At 42.5% G+C, this 27,186-nt stretch overlaps 1 protein-coding gene across 1 annotated transcript in view; it reads right to left on the reverse strand.

Moving 5' to 3' along the window:
• Positions 1-23,709, reverse strand: part of ccdc39 (coiled-coil domain containing 39) — a 50,132-nt gene extending 26,423 nt beyond the window's left edge. The window contains exon 1 of the mRNA XM_056597280.1: positions 23,578-23,709. Coding sequence (XP_056453255.1) covers positions 23,578-23,709 — 132 coding nt within the window. The remainder of the gene's footprint in view (positions 1-23,577) is intronic.
• Positions 23,710-27,186: the final 3,477 nt, after the last annotated feature.

The following is a 27,186-nucleotide window of genomic DNA, read 5'->3' on the forward strand; positions in this document are numbered from 1 at the left end:
GTGCACAGAACCTATGATTTCCACACTTAAACTAGCTCCGGGTCCACTGGACCCGAACACCCTGTATGTAATATAAATGTGATTGGGGGGTATACAGGGGGGGGGGGTCCTTGAAAATGTTTTCTGATTTAGGTTCCTCACAGAAAATGAGCCAAAGCCAATGAATCTTAGTTCAAAAAAATAATTATTTGTATCACTTTTATAAAGCTAAAAACTGAAAACGGGTCCCACAGACCCGAACACCTTATGAGGGTTAAGATATGAGCCACACAAAGTATCAAATATATTAAAGAATAACAACTCATTACGCTTGGTTGAATTAAATAGTTTTTTTTTTTATTAAACAATTAGTGTGACAAGAACAAGTGAGTGTGATTGTGTGAACAGATTCAACAATGGACACAGCAGGGAACACTATATAATATACTTAAGGCAAACCATTAACATATAAGGTTGCAAATATACCATACATTACAATACTTATAATAGCCCTGAGCAAATTCAAAATTGGTTTAGATCAATGGTCATACCATGGTTGGCTGTGCAGCGTTTGGATGCTCCAATCGGTCCGAGAAGGGTTACCACATGTATGGCTTCCCCAAGGACCAAGAGCGCAGGAAGAAATGGATGGCAATGGTCAGCCGTCAAAACGTACAAGTGACAGGGGTCAGCAACCGTCAAAAAACTATTGTCGCCACTCTGTTATACAGTATATACCACTCTGGGTAGGACCATTTGAGTAGTGTATTTTCAAAATCTGCTGCGTATCGCAAATCCCAACCTACCTTTAATCTAACTTTTAAAAAGTCATTTCGAGTCATCTGTCTCAAGTCTAAGTCATGTCTCAGAACATGAAGACCAAGTCAAAGTCAAGTCGAGTCTTTTATCAGTGTCAGTGTTAGTCAGTCGTGTAGTCTACGTGATACGCAGTTATACGCCGTATACCCACTAGGAACGCACCAGGATTTGCGTGTACCCACTTAAAAATGTGCAAGGATACGTATCAATCGTCTTGTGACAGATCTTTCACTTCTGTGTTTATTTTATCTTTCGCAAATACCGGTTGGGTATAACTGCAATCAAATACTTTTAGCAGGGGAAGTTACATAGGCGTAATTTACGGGGGGGTTAGAGGGGTTATAACCCCCTCAATAATCAGATCCAGCTAATATAACCCCCAATATCATCACACATAATTCAGATGAACAAAAAAATGAAATATTCTGAATTAATAACTTGTTTTTTTTCTTTATTAATTTAATTTGTCAGCAAGATAGTATCATGTTTTGATAATCTGTAATGTACCCCCCCCCCCCCCCCCCCCCCCAGCCCACCGACTACTTGGTATTACCCGAACTATTTCGCAAGGTCGCTGGGATGAATAGTAAGAGAAGACTAATGCTAACTGTACATGAATGGATATGAAAAGGACACTGAAAGGCAGCCAGGGCCAGACAACAATTTTTAATTGTTGGTCGTCAAAGGAGCCAAAAGGAGTAAAAATCCTGACGATAAGGAGGTAAATACCCGTATTGTTAAGTTAGGTGTTACCATCCACTCTATATTTTTTCACTACCTGGATAGTTTACGCCTCCATTTAAAGTGGAGAGGGACCTTCACTTTCCCCATACAAACCCTCAGAATAAAGAGGTATCAGTGGAGAAACAAAATAATTTTCGATTGAGAGCATAATTTCACATTCAAACAGTATCGTTGGTGTGCTATGTGCAGTAAAACCAGAGGATCTGAATAATTCCTGATTCATGCCAGATATTTATTTCCCGCTTTGTAAGAGCATAGCTAACAATGTGAACTTTATATGATTAGCATAGGCTACGTTGTAATGGGATCGATAGACGTCCTCAAACTAAGATTCTAGAACCCACTGCCTCAAACGTACTCGGTTACGGGTGGGTAAAATGCAATGTGAGTACAGAGAGCAAATTGCTGTTTGCTCCCATACAGTCACACATACAGTTTTTTGGGGGAATGCATTAATTTACTTAGAGATGTCATCCATTGACAGCTAGCTCCTGTGGGCTAGTTCAGAGGTTACACCACTCTTTTTGAGCGTGCACTCATGTACTGTACACACACACATACACACACACACAACGGTTAATGACGGTGCATGTGAGTAGGCTTGCTCGTAGGAAACATTGAAACAACATTATTGTTATTATTATTATTATTATTATTAATAATAATAATAATGGTATTATTATTATTTTATACAAAAATGCGTAGCAGTCTAAATGTGCTAGTAAGTGGGCAAAAGGAGTTTAAAATGCTTTACAACTTTTTGGTGAGGGAACACATATTCTCCAAAACTGATATCGATACCACCTCTCTCAACCCATTAATATTTTTTTATATATCAGGAGAAGAGGGAAAGAGAGGGAAATGGCCAAGGAGGCGACAGAGGGTCAGGTGACCAGAAAGAGAGAGAAGAAGAAGACAGAGGAGGCAACAAAGCAATTGAAGGAGAGAGAGGAGGCGAAAGAGGGACAGGTGACCAGAAAGAGAGAGAAGGCGACAGAGCAATTGAAGGAGAGCGAGGAGGCGACAGAGGGTCAGGTGACCAGAGAGAGAGAGAAGAAGGAGACAGAGGAGGTGACAGAGCAATTGAAAGAGAGCGAGGAGGCGACAGAGGGTCAGGTGACCAGAGAGAGAGAGAAGAACGAGACAGAGGAGGTGACAGAGCAGTTGAAGGAGAGCGAGGAGGAGACAGAGGGTCAGGTGACCAGAGAGAGAGAGAAGAAGAAGGAGACAGAGGAGGCGACAAAGAGTCAGATGGCCAAAGTGAGGGAGAGAGAGCACAGAGACAGGCAGCGCAGGAGGCACAGATGACCAGGTAAGAGACCTCAAACAAAATTGTGCATGCCATACACTGTCAGAACACTGACGTTCTGTGAACTGCATACTACTCTGTAGTATTCCATAAGAGTTTAAGGACTGAAACCACTTGATTCTCTACTATAGCACTTGGGGGGTTGTCAAACTCTAGGCATTGTTATAATAATAATATTAATAATAATTCATTTAATTTGTAACATACTCTTAATTCTGAGGAATCCCAGAATCCCAGTTATGGGTTTTAAGTGTAAATAAAACTGTAGATGCCCTTTCAAAAAGTGCTGACTTATCTTGACATTGCTCATTGTGCCTAGTATTTAGTTTTGAATGAGAGATCTTGTGTAAAGTAAGTAATTTGGTTGCTGTGGTTTCCTCACAGAGGGTGACATGATGAGGGCAGCAGTCAGGCAAATGAGCAGGTGAGAACACAAGGGAACATAATTTAGCTGTGAAGAGCATTATTGATCAATACATTCATTTAATAGGATTGTTATTTTAGAGAGTGACAAGTTTTCATGTCATATGTTACAGGATATTGAGCCCCAGGGATTTGATGATTCAGACATCCTCACCTGCACAAAGCCTGCACAACCTGACCCTAAGCTTATAGTAGTGCAGAAGCGAGATAACTGTGTGTTGTCTTTTCAAGAGAAATGGTTCAAAACTTTTCCTTGGTTACATTACAGTGCCACTTTACAAGGAGTCATATGTTTTCACTGTGCCAAGGTTTTTTTGAATCAGCCAACATATGCAAGCAAGTGTGACCCTGCCTTTGTCAGTGTAGGCTTTAGAAATTGGAAAAAAGCTATCCAGAAGTTCTCACAACATGCAAAAAGTCAGTTGCATATCCATGCCGTGAACATCTATGCACAAAAAGGTAACACTATAGCTTCACAGCTTTCTTCAGCTGTTGCCAGACAACAGGAGGAAGCAAGGTATGGATTGATGAAGATTGTAGGCTCAATCAAATACTTAGCTAGGCAAGGTTTACCGCTACGAGGTAATGTGGAAGAGAAGGGTAATCTATCCCAACATCTGAAAGAAAAGGCAGAGGATGACCCTGCTTTTCAGAAGTGGTTAGAGACGCGCAAGCAGGATTACACAAGTCCTCTCATTCAAAACGAGGTACTAGGCATAATGAGCAAAGACATTATAAGAGGAATAGCTGACACTATTAGATGCCTCCCAGTCACACAGTTTGCCTTGATTGTTGATGGGACACAAGACATATCAGGTCAAGAACAAGAATCTGTATGTCTTCGTTATGTGGATCATGACTTAAATCCTCATGAGGAATTCATTAGGATGTATTCAGTGCATGAGACCACAGGAGAATCTCTTGCAAATGTAGTATTAGATGTTATCTGCAGACTAAATTTGCCATTGTCAGCTCTGCGTGGGCAGACATATGATGGCACAGCAAATATGTCTGGCAAATATTCTGGAACACAGGCTCACATGAGGAAGAAACAACCACTTGCTTTGTATGTGCACTGTGGAGCACAATGTGTTAATTTGATAGCACAGAAGGCATGCACAGCTTCTATAGTTGTGCGAGATGCCCTTGACTGGGTTCATCAATTAGGAGTTTTGTGTGGACAGTCTGGCAAATTCAAACATATGTTTCATATGACCACGGAACCTCAAGTGCCCTGAAACCACTTTGTGCAACTAGGTGGACCGTCAGACACGGTGCCATCCATTCTGTTTTAACACAGTATGACTCAATCCTCACTGCCTTAGAGGAAATGGCAGGGACTAACTCTCCCACTGCAACCACTGCAAATGGTCTATTTCAGCAGTTTATGAGAGGCAGCACTGTAGTTGGTCTTGTGATGGCACAAGCAGTTATTGGAGAGCTAGAGTGTCTCAACAGGTCTCTTCAGAGAAGGACAGAGACTGTTCCTGGTATGCGGGCTGCTGTTTGTAAGGTTCAGTCTACTCTCAATGGCAAGAGGAGTGATGTGGCCTTCCAACACCTTTTTGAGAGGGCATCTACAGTTGTGAATTCTGTAGACTTAGAACCCATAACAATGCCAAGAGTTCGACAGCCACCCAAGTGCTATGGAGAATCAAGTGGATTCAGTCCTAAAACTCCTATAGAATATTACAGAGTTGAGTTTTATAAGGTACTTGACACCATTCACACACAGTTCACTGAACGTTTCCAGCAGGGTGGTCTTCTTACCCTCCAAAAGCTGGAGAACACCTTGCTTTCTGGAAATATTGATCCGGTGGTTCATGACTACCCAGAAATTAATGCCCAGCTGCTGGAAATCCAGCTACCGATGTTCAAACACAATTACATGTACCGTTCCTGTGGAGAGGCTACACACATAATCAGAGAGTTGCCAGCAGAGGTGCGAGGATTATTTACCGAAGTCGAAACTCTGATGAGATTACTCCTTGTGGTACCAGTCTCGTCCTCTGAGGCAGAGAGGAGCTTTAGTGCTCTTCGACGATTAAAAACTTGGTTACGCACAAGTATGTCATAGCAGAGGCTGAACCATGTTGCAGTGTGCAACATCCATCAGGACAAATTGGACCTCTTAACTAAGAAGTCAATTTGTGCACAGTTCATTTCTTTTACACCAAGACGCAAACAGGTGTTTGGTGCTTTTATGTGAAATGCTTTTATACTTCTTTTGTATTTACCTGCTTTTGTTTAGATGTTGATAGTTTGAGCTGCTGATGCCCGACAATATGTTTATTGAATTGTGCATTTGTATTGAATTGTGTGAATTTGATGGATGTAGGTGTCAATAATACAGTGATGCAATTGATTAATCTTCAAGTTCTTGCGTGTTTTTTTCATAAGATAGACGCACACAAAATCAATTAAGTGGAAGCTGCCACTGCTGACTAATGCTTAAACACTGAATTTTACTACTGTGTCATTATGGCATAAATAGTCAAAAAGAAGCCAAAATCAGTCAAGGTTTCGCAATGTATTTCTAATACAGGAACGGCAAATTGGCATGTTACCTTTTACACAAGAAGATGATTGATTAAATAAATAAATAAATATGCCGCAAGTTTAACCCCCCCAATGGTAGACCCAAAGTTACGCCCTTGGGAAGTTATCTCCTACATTCACCATTCATAAAATTCCCCCTGCGAGCTTGCGCTCTGCCCTGTCTCTGTTACGAAGCGCGAAGCTGCCCCTGCATCTCTGCACGTTAGTTGGCGGGCCGAGCCCCTCCTTCTCGCGCTGTGATTAGCAACCCACACAGATTGAAAGTTAAACATGGGAACAATTGGCATAACAGTTAAAACGTCCCCGGCTACATGCTACAATAACATTCAACATTACAATATGAAAAGCAAACTACACTATTTCAGTGTTTTAGTTAGTTTTAAGCCTGGCACAAAATCTACTGCTGCCGCTTAAGTTGACCCTGCAGCAGCAGATGCCACTACCAGAGCTATGGAGACTAGCAAAGACACAACAGAAAAGTGTGTGTGTGTGTGTGTGTGTCCAGTCCTCCCATATTAATGCGTAAACCACATAACAAGTAGTCAACAGAAGACAATGTTTTAATCCCACTGTATATCTCCTTGTTACTTTTAGATGAGAACCCCTGGCCAGCCTTTCGGACTGGGTGTCAGGCTAGGGAATTTATTAACAGGCATACTTTGTTAGAGAAAAAAAAGTTAGGTAAAAAAACAAACCCATCTGTAAAGATCAGTGAATTCATAGAAATCAATGACAAGTAGTGTAGATGGTTTTCCCTCTGTGCAAGGCCATTAGCCCAAGTCCTACAAAAAAACCCTGCCTGTAATAGCAGATGTTGAAGTTGTTAAATCGTTAACAAACAATTTGTATGGAATAATCGTTTAAGGTTAGTTAAGTGCTTGAGTCTCGACACTTTAGAGAATGTCTAGCGAGCCACTTGAATAAGCCATGTGCGATTTTGCCCGGGCTCCAGCGCAACTTTCCCTACCAGGTGCAGCCTCAGGTAGCCTAGGGCCATTCATATAGGAGCAAGCAAGAACGTTACCTTTTTCTGTCCTTGGGAAACGAAAAGACGGACAATCCGTTTCCACTGTTAGAGCAGTTTATCATTGCACATTTACGAGGCATTTATTTTTTAAACTATCTTTACTTTCGAAAAATAGACAATGACAGATGAAATGATATTGAGCGGGACATTGACTGTATTATTGAAGGTTGCTATACCGTACCATCTATATAACACATTGGACATTGAACACAAGAAATGGAAGAAATTCCATTTGTGCCCATCTACTTTCACCATACATAACTATATAAAAAATAAAAGGGCCTGCACGAAAATATAAATACAGTACGCAAAAATGAACTTCGACGGAAAGTCCAACTTAAGATAATGTTTCTGATTGTGCTTCAGCTTCAGATGCCGTCAAGAGGGGTCTCTGGTCGTAATCAGTCGCAAGTCCGTCCCTGACCAATCAGCATTCATTAGCAGAATGGTAGCGGGTACGGCCAACAACGGCCCAAACTGTAAGAAATCGAAAGGACATAAGTACTCAATCATTCGACTTTTGAACTATAATCTATATTGAACTTGCGGAATCTACAATAGAATTTGCGATATTTCAACGACAAGCAGGTGAAAGAGACATATTTAGCCGTCTAGCCCCATAGACTCCCATTCAATCTGGACTCGCCCGCGATCACCCCCAGTTGATGTCTAATGGAACTACAACCAAGATCGGTACAATGGGGCGTATAGGAAGTGCCCAGGCTCTTCGTAGACGGGCTCTGGTACGCATCAAGCGAGTACTGTCGTAAAACCCGGAAGTGTTTTTGATGCGTGCTCGATCTCGCCGTTTCACCGAGCATGCATCAGAGGTGGCTCGTGTGTACTTGCAACCGCTATAAATCCCAGGATGCATTTCGCACTCGCAGCAGTACGATGGCGGACAATATGGAGAAGACGCACAACTGTAGCTTAAGTTACTCTTAACTTATATATATATTTATATAATATATAAATATTTTTTTTAAATAATATATAAATATATATATATATATATATATATATATATATATATATATATATATATATATAAAGTCGTGTGTATAGCTTATACACATGACAGGACACGCATATCTTTTCAATTTTTATTCATTCAGAATATTTACATACTGTAGCAGCCCTTGACATCGAAATAACCGGAGAGTCTCTGACGGGTGCAACCTTTTATTGTAGAATTCTTTTGTTGAAATAGCACCGTGAAACTAGAAAAAGTAACATAAAATGGTTGCACTTTTACACAAATATATTAACATCAGTGCAGTACAATTTCCATGTTCACAAATAAAAGAAAGTTACACTATTCTTAAGATAACATTTATTTGTGTGCAAACTGCAAGACCTTTACAATATTCACTTGAATTCAAATATTATTCCAATACAGGAAATAAAAGAATGACAGAAAACATATTTCAGCACAACAAAGAAAACTTAAACGTGTGCATTATTTGCTTCACTTACATAAAGACACCAAAATTAAACATAATCCCACTAAAGGCATACAATAAACCAACATACCTCGCTCCGCTTGCCAAGGGTGCAAGACGAGGGTAAATTGAGAGGGAAAAGTTGCATTCACCGGACATTCATGGGTCAGCCGTTGGCTTGCTTCATACACTATTCACAGACATAAAACAGCATAGAAATGCGACCGGTGTAAGACACATGAACTATAAAACGTACACACAAAATGTTTCAACATGAACCCAACATTTATATAACCAAAGTACAGGCTTTAAGACATGTTAAACTTACGTTTTCGACGCGACTACGCGCGAGACACGCATCAGCCGTTTCTCAATTCGCGTACTTGTGCGTGCTCGTGTGCTCGTGGACTCGTGAAACGTCATCAGTCGTTGCCCGAGCACTGTTCCAATTCGAAGCACGCATCAAGCGAGTACTGTCGTAAAACCCGGAAGTGTTCTGGATGCGTGCTCGATATCGCCGTTTCACCGAGCATGCATCGGAGGTGGCTCGTGTGTGCTTGCTCCCGCTATAAATCCCAGGATGCATTTCGCACTCGCAGCAGTAAGAGGGCGGAGAAGACGCACAAGTTACTTACAACTGTTGCTTAAGTTAATCTTAACTTATATATATATTGATATAATATATAATATATGGGCCTAATATAATAATAATAATATATAAATATATATATGTAAGGTCGTGTGTGTGTATAGCTTATACACATGACAGGACACTCTTTTCAATTGTTATTCATTCAGAATATTTACATACTATTTGAAAATGAAAGAGGCTGGGATTTTGTTTTATATCATTTGTTTATATTGTTCAGTAGTATATGCCTAAATGAGGCCGTAGCACAGTTAACGGACGAGCAGAGGTGGTGACGTCATCGAGTCCGCTGCTGTTCCAATTGCAGGTACGTACTCGCGTGCTCGCAAGTATGTGCTTGAAGTACAGACTTGCCAAGTACGTGCTAGCAAGTCATCGAGTCCGTAGTACGCGTGCTACGAATTGAGAAACGGCCATCGCCGTGAATGCTGCTGTGCGCCTCTAAAAGGGTACCGGGTGAAACGTAAACAAAAGGTTCCGGGGCGCAATACATGTTGATACACAATAGGTCCGTACCGTCCGTTACACATACTACTTGAAAATGAAAGAGGCTGGTATTTTGTTTTAAATCCTTTGTTTATATTGTTCAGTAGTATATGCCTAAATGAGGCCGTAGCACAGTTAACGGACGAGCAGAGGTGGTGACGTCATCGAGTCCGCTGCTGTTCCAATTGCAGGTACGTACTCGCGTGCTCGCAAGTCTGTGCTTGAAGTACGGACTTGCCAAGTACGTACTTGCAAGTCATCAAGTCCGTAGTACGCGTGCTAGGAATTGAGAAACGGCCAGACATTGCTTCCGCCGGCCTTTTGAAAGCCAGTCCTTACGTTAAAATACCAGCGGTGGAACGAGATAACAAACGCTGTCGCTGTTTACCTGTCTAAGGACATGGTTCCCTTTCAAAATGTCGATTGAAAGGACTTTAAAGAGATGGTCAAAACAATCGATCCCAGGTACGCGTTACATGCCCGCACACACTTCAGCCAAATTGAGATGCCAAAACTAAACGGAAAGGTCCGTTTAGTAGTACATTTTAGTCCATACCGTACAGCCCTAGTTTGAAGGAACTATATTGTGTTAAATTCGAGGTAAGTCAAGCTTTTTGGAGCAAGAACAGCTATTTGTTTGCTTGATTCAACTAACGTTAGCTACCGCTTTTTTGATGTGAAATAATTTACAATAATATTGTATTTTTAGGACAGAGTCAACGCCGAGTACTGCACGAATGTAGACCTTGCATATAGTTAGTAAATTCTAACAACATAGGGCTATTTAGATAAATAATCTGGTAAGGGTGTTGTCCTAGGCTTATGCACCAACAGCAAATTTCTTTATAATAAAGGGCTACATTTTTCGTCAAAATCTTTCAGTAGAAATCTTTCCATTGTATTGTGTTCTACAACCTCCGTAATGGATATTCACACTAAAGCCCGCCCAGGGTAGCTCAGAATTCGAGTAGCCGTGTATCTCGAAACACCGATCAGACCTTGGACCGATGATTTCCCCCCCCCGACACTGTCACCTTTTTTACTCTGAGGAGTTTGCAGGTCTGTTTATTAGGTAACCCATCTATTATTATATCTATCTATTATTCTAAAAATAAAATTTTCTTAATTATAATTATATAATACATTTCTACCGATTTTTCTTTTATTACTGGAACAATAAATAAATAATAACTATTTGTTGCCGGTGTGCAACTGTTGTCCTCAACATCGGTAATGCCGTATACCGCGGTAACCCTTGCGCAACGTTACTTTTCCCAGAGACAGATTTGACGGCGATATGTGCCCGAGAAGGCACTATTGAAGGCACTATTGCATAAGTACGCCTGTGCGCAAGCACACAGGCGTACTTACGCAATAGTGCCTTCACGAGCTCTCATCCCACACCGTACGTGACAGACGCTGGTAGTGTGAAGCTGTCTCTGCATCTCAGGGATCGCTTCCACAGGCAACTCTGTCCCCTTTTCTCCCTTTCATTCCAACCTGTGAGCAACGCTAGTCACCCTTCTCTGCAGAATGCATTTTTGAAAAAAAAGAATAAGAATCCATTTTTTAAATCCTTAAATGTGATGCATGCCTCCGAATCGTGTGATGCGTTTTTGGGGATAAAATAAGAGCGATGACATGACAGTAGTCATCGCTCTTATTTTATCCCCAAAAATATATAATAATAATAATAATAATAATAATAATCAAACCGTTGGTCTCCCACCATATGCGCTTTCATCAGCACAAATGATCGGTCCCTAAAAGTTAAAATCCACCATCCCCCCTGGCTTTTTTTTACAACTCGACCACTGGTGACGACCCAGTTGGGTATTTGACCCCGCCCCTGCTGTGTGTATGCCTGTGTATGCCTCCCTGCTAATTAGGAGATTGTTGGCAGGTGTAGGATGGACCTAGCCTGGTCCTACCAGACCATCGTACTTCATGTAATTTGTACAGAAGGTCTGGAACTGCTCAATTGACAAACGTTCACTCACTTGGAGGCGGGTGTCTGTAGAAGTTTTTAAATGATTGGATCTGCCCAGTGCCACTCTAGATCTGCCATAATCAATCGCATAGCGTTTGGTCGTGACATATATCATGCAACGGGACCGGCTCCTTCACCACTATTTTCCAGCTGGAAAATCAAACTTTTCCCGAACCCGGTGGGGAGAAGCGCCACAACATCATTGCCACCAACAAAACTCTGCAAAGCTTGTTCTTGCTCCGGCTTTAATTGATCGATTTTCGGCAGCGATCCCACAACAGACCAAATAGCTTCTCTCGTATCCTTTTCCATTGTCTTCCTCTGCCTACAACTGAATCTGGCGCGCGACCTAGACGTCATCGTTCTCAGCCACTCCCTCTGTTCGCTGATTGGACCGCCAGAAATCTGGTCTACATGGAATGCATATACATTAAGCAGACAAGTATTGAAGTGAAATGAAAATTGAGCCTAGAAATCTAGACGCCCCTAGCGGCAGCAAATGTAATTTGCAGCCAGGGAGGTCTAGCCTTCTGTCGTCGTTTTTCGCTGATGGAAACAGAAAATGGGACAGGCCAATCAGATCGTGAGGGGCGGTATCGAGCCGAATGACGACAGAGCTGCGACGGGTCCGTGTTAAAGGTAAACAATAATGGCTGCTGCTGCTGGCGAACAGCTGTCTTTCGACTCGGCTTTGGCCGCGACTCTTCAAGACTTGAAGTTATCGTTTTCTTTGAGAAGTTTACAAAAAACTGCACTGAAATCTTTCCTGGAAAAGAAAGATGTATTCTGATTTTTGCCGACCGGATACGGTAAAAGTTTTGTCGTTGGTCTCCATTGTCTCAATCCACCGGGACTCTCTAAATCGATGCCACTTCGCCCGGGGCGGGACTTTACGTCCTACGTAACTCGCTATGGGTGTGCATGTGTGCGCGTAGCCGTCACTCGCGATGGGTGTGCATGTGAGAAAGGTTTTGGCTTTTAGTGTCTATGGGTTGGTAATAACGGTTCTGATGATTTTTATGATGGAAAAGTGGTCTTTTATTTCCACAATCTTTGTTCAGTGAATGCATAAACCCGTTTGTTAGTTAGCAGTTAAACAAAATGCGATCTCTTTGTTTACAGTTACCAACGACCAACGTTTAAAGACTGATGATTGGGAGTTAGATTCCCTAGTGATGCAAGGTCTTTTCTTTCATTTTGGACTGCATACACATCGCGAGTGACGGATACGTGCAATGTACACACATCACTGTCTTTACAATTTCTAGGCAACCGAAGTTTAAAGATTGTCAAGTGGTTAACTCTTGAATCACATGTACTAAGACCTGATGGGTTAGTGGTCAGGGAACAACTCATTAACGCGGGGATAAGGGGTTAGATTCCTTAATGAAGCTAGCTTTTTTCTTTCATATTGGACTGGATGTTTGTATGCCATTTTGCGTAACTTGTAGTTTATGATGAAGAAATGTTACTGTATGAAATGTCACCCAACCTCCATCGCGAACGACATTGACGCTCGTAATCCTGCAGTGCAAGGGAGTTCGTGCACAGATCCCTGAGAGAAACGGCTACGTGCACACATGCACACCGATAGCGAGTGACGTAGGATGTAAAGTCCCGCCCCGTCGATTTAGAGAGTCCCCAATCCACCATTCGCAACACTTCCCCATGCCAATTTCCGTCGCTCTGTCTACGTCACCTTCTTCGTTGCTCTGATTGGTTGTAGCGCTATCCTATTGCGTGCAGAGGGAACTTGAAAGACAACCGTTTATCCCGCCCACACTGCCACCGTACGACACCAGACCCAATATCTTTCCGATATGGTTCTGGCTTGCCAGGCTAGGATGGACCGGTACTGCAGTATAAAGAGCCTGCCACAACAGACCTGGGATCTCATTTATAAAACTGTGAAAAAACGGGACTGAAATTGGCGTACGTGACTTTCCACGCCAAGGTTGTGATCTATAAAAAACTAACTTGATGGGAGAATGTGCGCAGCCCTAAGCAAACTCTGACCCATGCGTACGCATGGTTTGGAGGAAAAGGAGAATTGGTGACACAGATGGTGTGGTGGTGAACTGAAGTCAGACAGAAGAAATGTAGAGTGAGAAGAACGATTATGTTTTATCATCGCCCTTCATAAGTTTAATTTCAACCCGTATCATGCGTTAAATCTATGTAATCAGAATAATTTAAGTCAACTGTGTTATTTCTCAGTTATAACTCCAGAAACATCTCCTTAGAATAGAAATGAAAAAAAAATCTATATTTAATCCCGTCACTCCATACTGTCCACTGACGGCGCGACTGCATGGAATAGAGCATCTGAACAACATGCGTCAATAACATAATATTTTTATGTGACACTGTAAACAGATAATCAAATGTCAATTAAATCCCAAGTGTGGAAAACCAAGCCATATACTCCTCATCACAATCGTTATATTATTGTCCGTTCCTCTTGATGCTTTTCATGACAAATCAAGCATCAAAAAGGGGTTATGTTCAAAAACATTTTACGTGGGTGATTACAAACTGTTTATCCAAGGTGTTCTCGGTCAGTCTTAATACCGTAACCCTATAAATACAGCGGTGAGCGCCGTGGTAATGCTGCACCATGGCACTGCTGGAGGTCATGCAAATGGCAGGATTCGGAGGGAGAGGGTCTTCAGGGACCATAACGATTTATTGGTACATAAAAATATGTACCTTTATGTCAGACCACTTCTTTTTTAATCCTGGGACTGTGCGCTCCGTGCCACTGACAGAGTTCACTGCTGCAGCAACATGTTGCCTCTCACTCTGCTTTTTGTTGTTAGTGATCCCAATCCATTGACCGCCGAACAAAACTACTTTTCTGGCCTCCACCTCACCCACACGTGTCTGGGTGTGGGTATGGCCTTCTGCCATTGTTTCCGACAAGACTTGCATCTGAGTCTGTTTTATATGCAGATCGCATTCATGAGGTCGTTTGCATTGACCAATTATGGTTAAAAAGGGGCGTATACAGGGCGGAACGTGAAGCTGATTCAGCTGCGCACACTTGTCGGCACTCTGTGATTTATAAAGCAAAGATTGCTTAGAGGTGTGTGTATACAGGGTTTTATAAGTCTGAATATTTTTTGGCGCACGCAAAACTTGGCTTTTGGGTGTACGTACACTTTTAGTAACGATCCCACGCACAGTTTTATAAATGAGACCCCAGGCATCTCCCTCCTCCCAGCATTTGATTGCCTTTGTTCCTTTGTTTGTAACACATGGACTGAGATGAACTTTTTGGTTACTTACATTTATACTGACTTGCACCACACTTCATATATAATACTAAATATCCCAGTTTATATTGCATGCATAGGGGGGGCTCATCCAGGATTGTTTCTGAAAGTTGGTCTTGTGACCCTTCTTGCTGTCCCTTACAGTACCTAATATCCCCAGGCGGTCTCCCATCCAAGTACTAACCAGCCCCGACACTGCTTAGCTTCTGAGATTAGACGAGAGCGGGCGTGTTCAGCGTGGTATGGCTATATGGTTGTTTGTAACCAAATTGCTATGGGCACACCGAAAACTAGATTAGAAGAAGTTAGGGCTGTGTTCTATACGGAGCCAGTATCCTGCCATTATTCAAACCTGAAAAAAAAAGTTTCAATGGCTTGTAAGTCTGGGTTTGAAAACTCAACACCTTGTAAAAAAGGTTTTGCAACACTGAAAAAAGAGATCATAGCCTGTAAAATAATTAAAACATCTGCAAACATGATTTTGTGTTCTATTTCATCTTCATCATTTTCACCAACACATTTAGTAAGTAATTTTTTTTCCACTAACATATTTTCAAAGTTCAAACAATTTCACCAACGCATTTGCAGAGCTTCAAATCGGGCCCTGTTCTAACAGTGTATTTCATTGTTTCCCGGTTTTGAAACCTTGTAAATGGGATTCTGCAAACAGGTCTTTATACATTGAGAAATAAGTTTTGAAAGGTTGAATATTTATTTTTAGAAACTTGTAAAGGTGTAGGTTTACACCATTGCAATGTATTTTTTCAGAACCGACTTTTCAGCACTGACTTTTCAGAGATATGACCAAACAGGCGCAAGCTTTGAGACACGTGATTATTGGCAGTGTTCTGTCGCGCTTTCGTTTTGAAACTCCTGACAGTCAAAGGTCTGAAATGTCTGAAATCGTGAGAGGGGTCTGGCTCATGGACATATTATAAAATGGACAACGGATTCCAAAATGGCGCCCATTCATTCCTATGTAAACTGCTCAATTAAATAATTTCCCTCTGGGATTATTAAAGTATTTATCTATCTATCTATCTATCTATCAATGGTGGAGTAGGGTCTATCTCAAGCCCCCAGGAACAGTGCATACTTCCGCAATCCACCAGTGCTCAGCGGCCAAGCCTGGTATTGCAGCTGTTTAAGCGGGCTGTGGACGGGTCCCTCGATTCATAGAGCCCAGAAGTAGATATCTCCGTTCACTCCAATACAAGTGGGGAACAGAATGTGTCTCCGCAAAAAATGTCTGGATAACAATCAAAGAAAAAATTATCTTCAAATTTTTTTTTATCTTTATGCCATGTCCTAAAACGATGTAAGTTTTTTCTTTTCAAAACGCCACCTCAAGCGTTTTATTAGCCGTTTACTCTAATAGGGTGTATGCACTATGCTGTGTGACGTACTTCCTGTTTCAAATAATACAGCTCGGCCAGTTCCGGTCTGTGTGTTTATCGCGCTAGCCAGCTGACGTTGATACTTTTTATGCATGAATCAAGACCGCAAACATTTAAAAACGGTTCATTTTTATAAGCAGGAGAAACCTACACCGAGCACTGCTTTGTCCCCCACTGTAAAGCGTCAGCCAAATCCAAAGGGGTATTAAGTTTCCATGGCTTTCCGAGCCAAACTGACGTGAGGAGTCGATGGATTGTAAACATACGCCGGGATAAATATGTCATCACCACTCACTCTAAGATCTGTAGCAGACACTTTAGTTCTGACAAGATGATTGAGCCAACTACTCTTCAGGGTCGAAGGAGACTTACAAAAGGTGCCGTAGCGCCCATTTGTGAGTGGAACCAGTATACAGTCGAAACCCCAAGGCGCGGCGTGTGGGAGAGAGTGGATCGGTTCGGCGAAACTGCCCCTCCGGAAGATGAAGTTGATCTCCTTTCCAACGATCAAGACTACTGCTCTGTCCCTGAACCGGCTGCCGTGGATATGTCCGCATCCGCTGCTGAAAGCGTTTCAAATGAAGTACAGGAGCTGAGAAAGGAGCTACAGGAGTTACGTCTCCAGCGAGAGTTTGGACTGCAGCGGTCTGCTGGCCCCGACGCAGACATCCGAATTTACATTTACATTTAGGGCATTTAGCAGACGCTTTTATCCAAAGCGACTTACAATAAGTACATTTGTCATAAGAAGTGCATCAATATATCGCTGTCGGTACAGAAAGGATGTTCATAGAACCTGGCATTTACACAAGGGAAGTCACTTTTTCACAGTCACATTTTTTGTATTAGCCTATGTCATTAGCCTAGTCCCTACGTGACGGGGATATGTGTCAGGCAGGGACATTGTTGGTAAGAAAATAGCTTTACGTTACAGATTAATAGTATTATTATTTCTTAATAGGTCGATGTGAATGATAAATAGCACACAAGTAGTGGCATGTTGAGATGGTGTAATTGGAGTTGGGGATGTCCATGTCTTATCAGAATTTATATACATGAATGTGACCGCACCAATAGTACAGAAACAAACAATATTCATAATACAGATTTGTGTAAAGACTTACAGAGACGTGTTTCCAGTTCAAGTCTACAAAAGTTTATTTTTAAATAGTTGAAAAAAGTCATGTTATTATTCTATGAGATGAAAATAGGAGCACTGAAGCGACAGCGCCAGAATGTGACCGTCTCCAACTCCACCAATGCTGGTCCTAGAACTAAAATATTATTAATAAACAATTGGAAAATGTATGAATTGATAACATTAACACCCTACTTATCTGCATGCAAGTACACACGGCAAACCACCAAACCGCGCCTCCCAAAGATATGGCCCGGACAGGAACACTACTCTAAAAAGAAAGAGCACATAGACCACATTAGGGCATTGGATATCCAGACACATCAGGTCGTCTTACAGGAAGTTGGGGTAGTTATTGAACTGAAGTAGTTACAGATGTAATTATACGTGAAGCCATTGCATTTGTTGTTTGAGCTATAATTTTTTTCTTTTCCTCTCAGAGACAGCTACAGCCCATAGATTTACTCTCTTTTTTCATCACTGGTGATGAATCACAAAGCTTGATCTAAGAGAAAAAGGTAAATCATTAAAAATATAACCTCAGCATCATGGGTGTAAAAACAACTTGGTTCTTATGAAGGTAAGTACCTCAACTGTGTTATATTCTCTCCCTCTTAAAATAAAGATGTTTTTTTTTAAAGGGGACTCCAAGAATCACAATTATTCCAATGTACCTGTACTTCTGCTGTGCAAACGACAATAAATAACTTGAATATTGAAAAGTTGTAGACTTTACTGTACTGTAGTCTGTACTCTACACTTAGCTACTGCTTAACTGAACAAACACCACTGAACAGGGATGAACACAGCTTCCTGCCTAGACTCAAACTGTGGTGCCTCGCTCTTCCTCATCGACCTGTAGCGCTGACCTGCGCTGACCTGCGCTGTCAGCTTGTCTTTATTGGACACTGAATGAAATAACACATACAAATCATTAAGCTTCAATTGTACTGGGTTACTCCATCATCACATCTATAACATGTTACTACATGGAAAGAAACGTTAGATAGCTAAGTAATGTTACTTTTATGTAGGCAAAACCGTGGCTATAAATTAAACTATTATTACTCAACACAACAGGCAAACATCAAGGCTGATATAAAACACTGGTTAAGAAATCTCGTTGGAATTTGCTGTTTCTGCATCGTAATACACGTTAGAAAGTGACTGAGTTAACTGACAGACTAGACTTTGACAGTAGCTAGCGTCTGTTAGACGTTGTTTTCTTACCTTCGTAGCTGTGAATATAGGTCACAGCATACAGCCTAAACCCCCTTCTCCAATTTGCTGGTCGGAGTTTTCGTTTCCCTACATAATCGATGTACATCAGTGATGTTTATTGTCGGCAGCTTTTGTAAACACAGGCCGTTTCTCAATTCCTAGCACGCGTACTACAGACTCGATGACTTGCAAGTACGGACTTGGCAAGTCCGTACTTCAAGCACAGACTTGCGAGCACGCGTGTACGTACCTGCAATTGGAACAGCAGCGGACTCGATCACCACCTCTGCTCGTCCGTTAACTGTGCTACGGCCTCATTTAGGCATATATTACTGAACAATATAAACAAATGATATAAAACAAAATCCCAGCCTCTGTCATTTTCAAATAGTATGTAAATATTCTGAATGAATAAAAATTGAAAAGATATGCGTGTCCTGTCATGTGTACAAGCTATACACACACGACTTTATATACAGTAGCCTATATATATTTATATATTATCTTATATTATTATTATTATTATTATTATTATTATTATTATATTATATATTATATAAATATATATATAAGTTAAGAGTAACTTAAAGTGCGTATTGGAAGTTAATGTTTTTAAAAATATTTATACATAACATTCTCTGAAAATTGCCCTTTGAAATTAAAATGCAGGATTTTATCAGTTTAAAAAAGTATGTTAATAAAAAATCCAGTTTTAAAGTGACTATTTTGAGCAAGGCTTCAAAAACCGTTGTTTTTTTATGTGATACGTCAACCCGGTATCACGCCAAGGCGTAAAATAGATACGTCTGTCCACATCGCAAGGCGTGTTCAGGGTCACGCTTTGCCTGACCAAAGCGTCACCCTGAACACGCGTACTTCCTCATTCGAAATGGGGGAATAGTACCAACAGGGGCCGATACGTTCTCCTAGCATTTGGTGAAATTGTTACGTAGCCATATTAATCGTTATTATCTGAATGGGAAATGCAATATTTTAGGACAGATACACCATTAAACGTGTTTCTAATGACATTTCTAGCGAGAAATGTACATTTCCTTGCATAATCTTCAGTCAGTGAATGTGTATGATCTTTATTAATCTTTATTATCTGAATGGGAAATGCAATATTTTAGGATCGATTCACCGTTAAACGTGTTTCTAATAACATTTCTAGCGAGAAATATACTTTTTACTTGCATAATCTTCAGTCAGTGATTGTGTCTGATCTTTAGTTTTATAGTTATTAGGAAGATTTAATCGGCTCGCTCGCATGTTTCAACAACGTCAGGTTGCTGGGGACGCTGCTTTCGCTAAAACTAGCAGCTCACGTGTTTCCTGCGTTTGTGTTATTAAACCGTTACTTTATGTAACTTTTAATGATATTGTAATAACCACAGGCGAGGTATTGAGCGAAGTAAGCTTGATAGCAGGTTTATTGGATTCCACAATCGGACAGGCAGGCACAGCTCCATCGGAAAACTACAACAACCAAAACTCCCGCCCGGAAGGAAACCCCCGGAACCCCCTCTCAGAAGGCCCGCCCCTTCCTCCCAAACCCTGTGACACTGCTACAATATCATCTTGTTAGAAACACGTTTATCTGAGAGCCAACCCAGTCACCAAAAGCATACGTTGACAGTGTACGTTTTCGTGAACACTGGATTACGTCACATTTCAACATAAAATAGCGTGTTAAGCACACATACACGCACACACACACACACACACACACACACACACACACACACACACACACACACACACACACACACACACACACACACACACACACACACACACACACACACACACAATGCATTTTGCTGCTAAAACAACAACTTGGGCTGCTTCTAGGACATTTTGGGTGGATTTTGAACGGTATGTGGGCAGGACGTTTTTTGCAGGCAGGACCTGGCAACCCTGCGCTGTTGCCCGAGGTGCAGAAATGCTCCGGAACAGATCTGGATCCACCATGGCCAAAATAATTGTCATGAATAGCATGAATAGATTCATGCATTATCATTCAACTTGAACATGTGTTTTTACAGTATAGAGTGGTGGAGGGATGACGTATGTTGGCCAACCCGGAAGTGAGCGTCGACCTGGGTTTCCCTTGACAAAAAGCCAACGGGTTTTTCCATGGGATTTTGGATTATCGCAGAAAAATTAGCATCTTTGAAGCACCTCCACAAAAACTGAAAATAAATAAATAAATAAAAATAACTATGCTCCAAAGAACGAAATGTAAACCAATGCATTCTGAATGGGAGTGTTTCTCATATTTTTCCATGCTACACAGAACGAAATGTAAACCCAAGCAAATAAAGACTTCATGGTCATAATCATTTAAATATCATTATTCTCCTCAGTGTGTAGGGTGGTATTCTATTTTTTTCAACGGGGCTGCATCCAGTCACTTGACCGTCATGGTTGCTATGGTGGTTGCTATCGACCAGCCCCTCTAATCCTTACATGGCTCTAAAAACCACGCGGCAAAGGAGCTGCCGTCAATTGTGTTGTTTTTGTCGTAAACTAGGGTCCGATGGTTAAAAAATAGACAGATATTCCAAGGTATCCTTAAAAGGCAGCTTGGATGTTTTTATTTTCTGCAGTTTAGACTTCTTCTATAACCTATTTTTGAAAGCAAAACACCAAGCTCAATGATTTAACGAGGCAGGGTTATTTGAAACAATTTATTAAATAAACAATTGTGAGAAGTCATTCCTTCTCCTGAGTTTGCTTCCTATTTATGTCTAGTGTACAACCCTACTGTCCACAAGCATCACCCCCCCCTCCCCATATGGATTTGGAGAATTGTTGCCACGTCCCAGTGGTGGAGGTATCATATATATGAAAGAGGGCATTCAATTATACTACAATGATCAATTAGGAGGCCGAAGCCCTAAAGGAAGTGATGCAATAGGTGACTGCAGGTCGACAACATTTAAGTAAGCTGTACTTTGAGGTCTCTTATATATCAAAGGGGGTCTCAAAGGACGCATACGCTTCAACCTGTGGCTCCAGCCCTACAGGAAATGACTCAGCAAGTGCTCCATCTCGTTGCACCTGCACCCAGCGGCTCGCTTGCAAGATTTTGGCCTGAAGTTCTTCCCAGACCTACACCCTAGTCATCCAACACGCATATCTGAGAATCAGGCTTCTCTTTAATAATGACAAAAAGTTACGAGAGAAATACACATTAACTTTTTGTTATCTCATAAGCGGCGTGGTGCCGGCTCCTTTTGACCACATGTGTGTGTGTGTGTGTGTGTGTGTGTGTGTGTGTGTGTGTGTGTGTGTGTGTGTGTGTGTGTGTGTGTGTGTGTGTGTGTGTGTGTGTGTGTGTGTGTGTGTGCGTGCGTGCGTGTATGTTTGCTTAACACGCAATTTTATGTTGAAATGCGACCATCCACAATCCAGTGTTCACGAAAACGTACACTGTCAACGTATGCTTTTGGCGACTGGGTTGGCTCTCAGATAAACGTGTTTCTAACAAGATGATATTGTAGCAGCGTCACAGGGTTTGGAGGAAGGGGCGGGCCTTCTGAGAGGGGGTTCCGGGGGTTTCCTTCCGGGCGGGAGTTTTGGTTGTTTTAGTTTTCCGGTGGAGCTGTGCCTGCCTGTCCGATTGTGGAATCCAATAAACCTGCTATCAAGCTTACTTCGCTCAATACCTCGCCTGTGGTTATTACAATATCATTAAAAGTTACATAAAGTAACGGTTTAATAACACAAACGCAGGAAACACGTGAGCTGCTAGTTTAGCGAAAGCAGCGTCCCTAGCAACCTGATGTCGTTGAAACATGCGAGCGAGCCGATTAAATCTTCCTAATAACTATAAAACTAAAGATCATACACAATCACTGACTGAAGATTATGCAAGGAAAATGTACATTTCTCGCTAGAAATGTCATTAGAAACACGTTTAATGGTGTATCTGTCCTAAAATATTGCATTTCCCATTCAGATAATAACGATTATTATGGCTCCGTAACAATTTCACCAAATGCTAGGAGAACGTATCGCCCCCTGTTGGTGCTATTCCCCCATTCATTTCGAATGGCGAAGGACGCGTGTTCAGGGTGACGCTTTGGTCAGGCAAAGCGTGACCCTGAACACGCCTTGCGATGTGGACAGACGTATCTATTTTACGCCTTGGCGTGATACCGGGTTGGATACGTCAAACGCGCCATATTACGTAGGAATTGGTAGACGCGGTCGCTGTTGCTGCCTCAGCTCTATGCGTAGTTGTGAGTAGTTACCGCGGTGAGCGGTCTTGTATTTTCCCCCCCTGTGGTTTTTGGGTTTTTCTAATCGACGAGATGAGGTTTTGTATCTGTGGGGGTTGTTCCAACTCCGACCTCCTGTCCGACCATCTCCGATTTCACAGTTTCCCCGATCGGAGAAAGGATGGAGCAGGCTTTCGAGCCTGGGTGCATTTTGTACAGGTGAAGAGAAAGGACTTTTTTTTCGCCTCTGTCACCAAATACACGTTAATTTGCGCGGCTCCTCTGCTGCCTCTTCGTGTGTTTGTTTTGCATTGTCATGAGTGGACCCAGTCTGAGCTGATAACCTGTAATAACCCCGCTGCCTCACACCGCCAGCACGGATCTGGGCTTCCTCCGACAGCCTGCAGACGAGTGGGCATGTCCGTGTAGAACGTCTCCCTCTCTCAACACAACCATCATGGGATCTTGTGATCCCATGATGGTCGCAAGCTAGTGCTGTGCAAACACACACGCCTCCACGCAACCTTTACAGGCTGCTGGGCCAGACGCCTGGAAGTCAAACGGCTGCACTCACTGGAGATGGGCTGGAGACATATGGTCTTGGGGGGTCTAGATCCAGGGGAGACATGCAGGCCTGGGGGGGTCTAGACCAACATGCAGGTCTGGGGGTCCAGACCCAGGGTAGACATGCAGGTCTGGGGCTCTGTGTTCAGTTTGGCTCAGAATGTTAGTTTGCGTTGCCTAGCCGGTTTAGTTATCGTACATGAAATCCCCTGGCACCAACGTGTTTACACACAGGAAACAACGTGTCCCAAGAAGACACAACATGTTCAGCGCAAACCCTCACGTTAGTTGTACTCACTCGTTCTCCAGTAGGGTCATACACACACGTCCTCTTTGACGCCAGGGTTGTTGGCCTTTTCACTGGAGCAGCGCTGAAGGTCCCAGGTGGCCAGGCGTACCGCGGCCCGGCCGTCCCGCGGGCCCGGGGCCGGTGCCACGCGGGGCCACAGGGACACCATCTGCGTGGGTCCTCCCGGCGGGAGGTCGAGGTCGTCGCTCCAGAGGCTGAACGAGGTTGGGCTCGGATGGGACCGACCAGTGTAGGTCAGCCCGCCGTTGGTATTGGTGGACGGAGTTCTTCAGCGCTCCACAAACACCTGGATACGGATCTTGTCCAATAGGGAGCAGTTTATGTGATCGACCCAAACCAGGTCCTCGATGCTCTTGAACGGACCGTGTTGGGTCTGATAGGCGACAATGTTCTGGGCGATTTTCTCTGTGATGCCGTGGATGCTCATGAGCTGCGGCGGGGTGGCGGTGTTGATGTTCATGCCGCTGCAGGAGGACATATGCTCCGGGTCTCTCCGCAGGGAGGACGGGGAGTGCTGCGACGAACTGGTCCTACTCGACACGCAGATCTCCACTTTAATAATCTCCAGTTTGGTGGCGCCTATCCCACTCACCAGCGCTAGGTCCTCCACCTTCTTGAAGCCCCCGATGCAGTCCCGGTACTCCACGATGCTCCGCGCCACGGGGCGGTTGACCCCGGGCAGGGTCATGAGCTCTTCCTCCGTGGCCGTGTTGATGTTCAGCCGCTCCTGGTTCACCATAATTCTCCTGACACCACAACTCTATCTCCCTCCTATTGCCATGGTGTCTCCCCCTATTAGGTGGTTGCTGTTCTCCCTCACGGCTAGCTGGCTCAAAATTGTACGGAAGTGGTCCGAAACTGTTATCCATTGTAGTTATGTTGCCTATGTAGTCTATGATGATTAGAACGTCCGTCTACCAATTCCTACGTCACGCTCGAAAACGAGCGTTTTAGATGCGGAAGTAAAATTGTATCACAAAAACGGCTCAAGATGCCACTTGTAGTGTAGATTTATTAATAAAAACTAAAAAATCGTGTATTCGATTTTCCACATAGCCTGCATTAATAGTCATTTTGTAGTTTTTATAGTTTTTATAGCTTTTTATAGCTGCTAGGCGTAAAGAGTTCACCGTTCAAAGCGGGATGTTTATTGCGGGGGAGGAGCCACGGCGGCAGTCGTGATCGTCATTTCCGGTAAGTGCACCACAGAGTACTCGATTTGGACAGCACTCACATCTAAAGAAATTAGCGTACTCAAGTGAGCACGGATAGTGCAGATAGTGTACTTCCTTAAGTATACTCATGGAAGTACGGGTATTGGAACACGGCAAGGGTGTAGAACGTCGCCATATTTAACCGGAAGCTGTGAAGCTATATTACGGCGAATCAGGAAGTGCTTGTGCAAGTAGCCTATTCTTTTTTGCTGGAGAAGGAGGGGTGTGCAGCTGAAATGAGTCGTAGTGAAACAAATGTTGCTTCGACCTGGAATCCGAGATGGCCCAATTCAGTGCTCCGTTAACGTGTCCGATTTTGGTTCAGCTGCTGCTCAATAACTCTCACGGTCCTCTGCTTGCGATCATTGTGATTCACCATATATTGATCCATTTATTCAAGAGATCCAAAGACAAAGAACAGGTGCATTACGGTATCATTTTATATTATTATTAATAGTCTAATTAACATATCAGTAGCGTTGGTATTATTTTTTTCATTTGCTTGTTTAGCTATGTATGACAGTTAACAATGTTGGTGTATTACAATGTGTGTAGGCCACTCCAACTTTGTTGCTGATTGAAATGTAACCATTTATTTGTACATAAGTTATTGACTGGATTTTTCGTAAATAGTTAGTTGGAAGGAATCTGTTTCTTAAGCAGTGTGACACTTGGAGCGTGCATGACGGAGCACAAGTTGGCACAAAGCACTCAAAATGATGGGGCTGGCACCATCATATCTGTCTTATTTATTGCACCCACACATAATAGGTCCATGATACCATGTGGGGTCATTTCAGACTCCTTTGCTTCCTAACACCTAACATCAATATATACACAGACCCATCAGCTGGTGTACCCTGGGTACACCAGCTGATGGGTCTGTGTTTGGGCATTTGATTCTCGTTTCAGAAACAGAAATATTTAAAAAGTGGTAATTATGATTTCTGTTTTAACATTCAAAAAGGTAGGCCTATATACAAGGTGCTTTTCTTCTAAAGTCAAAAAGGGCCAAACTAATCTAAAATAATAATTATTAAACATATAGAGAATCATCGGGGGATTAGTAACCTGTACTTCCATGGTCGGTAAACAGTGCGACTGCGATCGCTCAGACCTCTCGCTTTTGATGCTACAATTCCAACAATGCTAAAAAAAAAAAAAAATTCTGCATCCGGTACGTCATGAAGTAGGCCGTGGCTAGGGACCCATGATGCGGAAGCATATCTCTCCTTGATGTTGCCCTGCGCCATTGAGCAGTTTACATAGGAATGAATGGGCGCCATTTTGGAATCTGTTGTCCATTTTATAATATGTCCATGGTCTATCTGCAGCCGGAGCCACTTGCCAAACAAGCCCATTGTTTGGCAAGTGGCTTAATAATTAAAGCTAAACTCAGTTAGTAATGGGCATACATTTAAATGTACAAAAATTACAGAGGTCACTGATTGGATGTGCTGTTCACAAAGAAATGCACTATTAAACTATGCCTTGTGCTCCGTTATGCAAGTCTATAATTGATCAATGTCTTTTTGCAGTTTTGAGTGCTTTGTGCCAACTTGTGCTCCGTCATGCAAGCTCCAAGTGTCACACTGCTTAAGAAACAGATTCCTTCCAACTAACTATTTACGAAAAATGCAATCAATAACTTATGTACGAATAAATGGTTACATTTCAACCAGCAACGAAGTTGGACTGGCCTAAACACATAAATAATTGTAATACACCAACATTGTTAACAGTCATACTACATAGCTAAACAAGCAAAATACCAACGCTACTGAAATGTTAATTAGACTATTAACAATAATATAAAATGATACCGTAATGCACCGGTTCTTTGTCTTTGGATCTTTCGCATAAATGGATCAATATATGGTGAATCACAATGATCGCAAGCAGAGGGCCGTGAGAGTTATTGCGCAGCAGCTGAACCAGTCTAAAAATCGGACGCGTTAATGGAGCACTGAACTAGGCCCTCTCGGATGCCAGGTCGAAACAACATTTGTTTCACTATGACTCCTTTCAGCTGCACACCCCTCCTTCTCCAGAAAAAAATAATTAGAGAAAACGGCTAATAAAACGCTTGAGGTGGCGTTTTGAAAAGAAAAAACTTAAATTTTTTTAGGACATGGCATAAAGATAATTATGAGCCTTTGATTGATATCCAGACATTTTTTGCGGGGACACATTCCTGTTCCCCACTTGTATTGGAGTGAACGGAGATATCTACTTCTGGGCCCCTTGAATCGAGCGACCCATCCACAGCCCGCTTAAACAGCTGCAATACCAGGCTTGGCTGCTGAGCACTGGTGGATTGCGGAAGTATGCACTGGTCCTGGGGGCTTGCTATAGGTCCCAGCACCTCTGTGTTTTGGTGCGCCCCTCTAATTTACCCGTGTAGAACGTTG

Source organism: Gadus chalcogrammus, chromosome 8, assembly GCF_026213295.1.
Source record: "Gadus chalcogrammus isolate NIFS_2021 chromosome 8, NIFS_Gcha_1.0, whole genome shotgun sequence".
NCBI lineage: Eukaryota > Metazoa > Chordata > Actinopteri > Gadiformes > Gadidae > Gadus > Gadus chalcogrammus.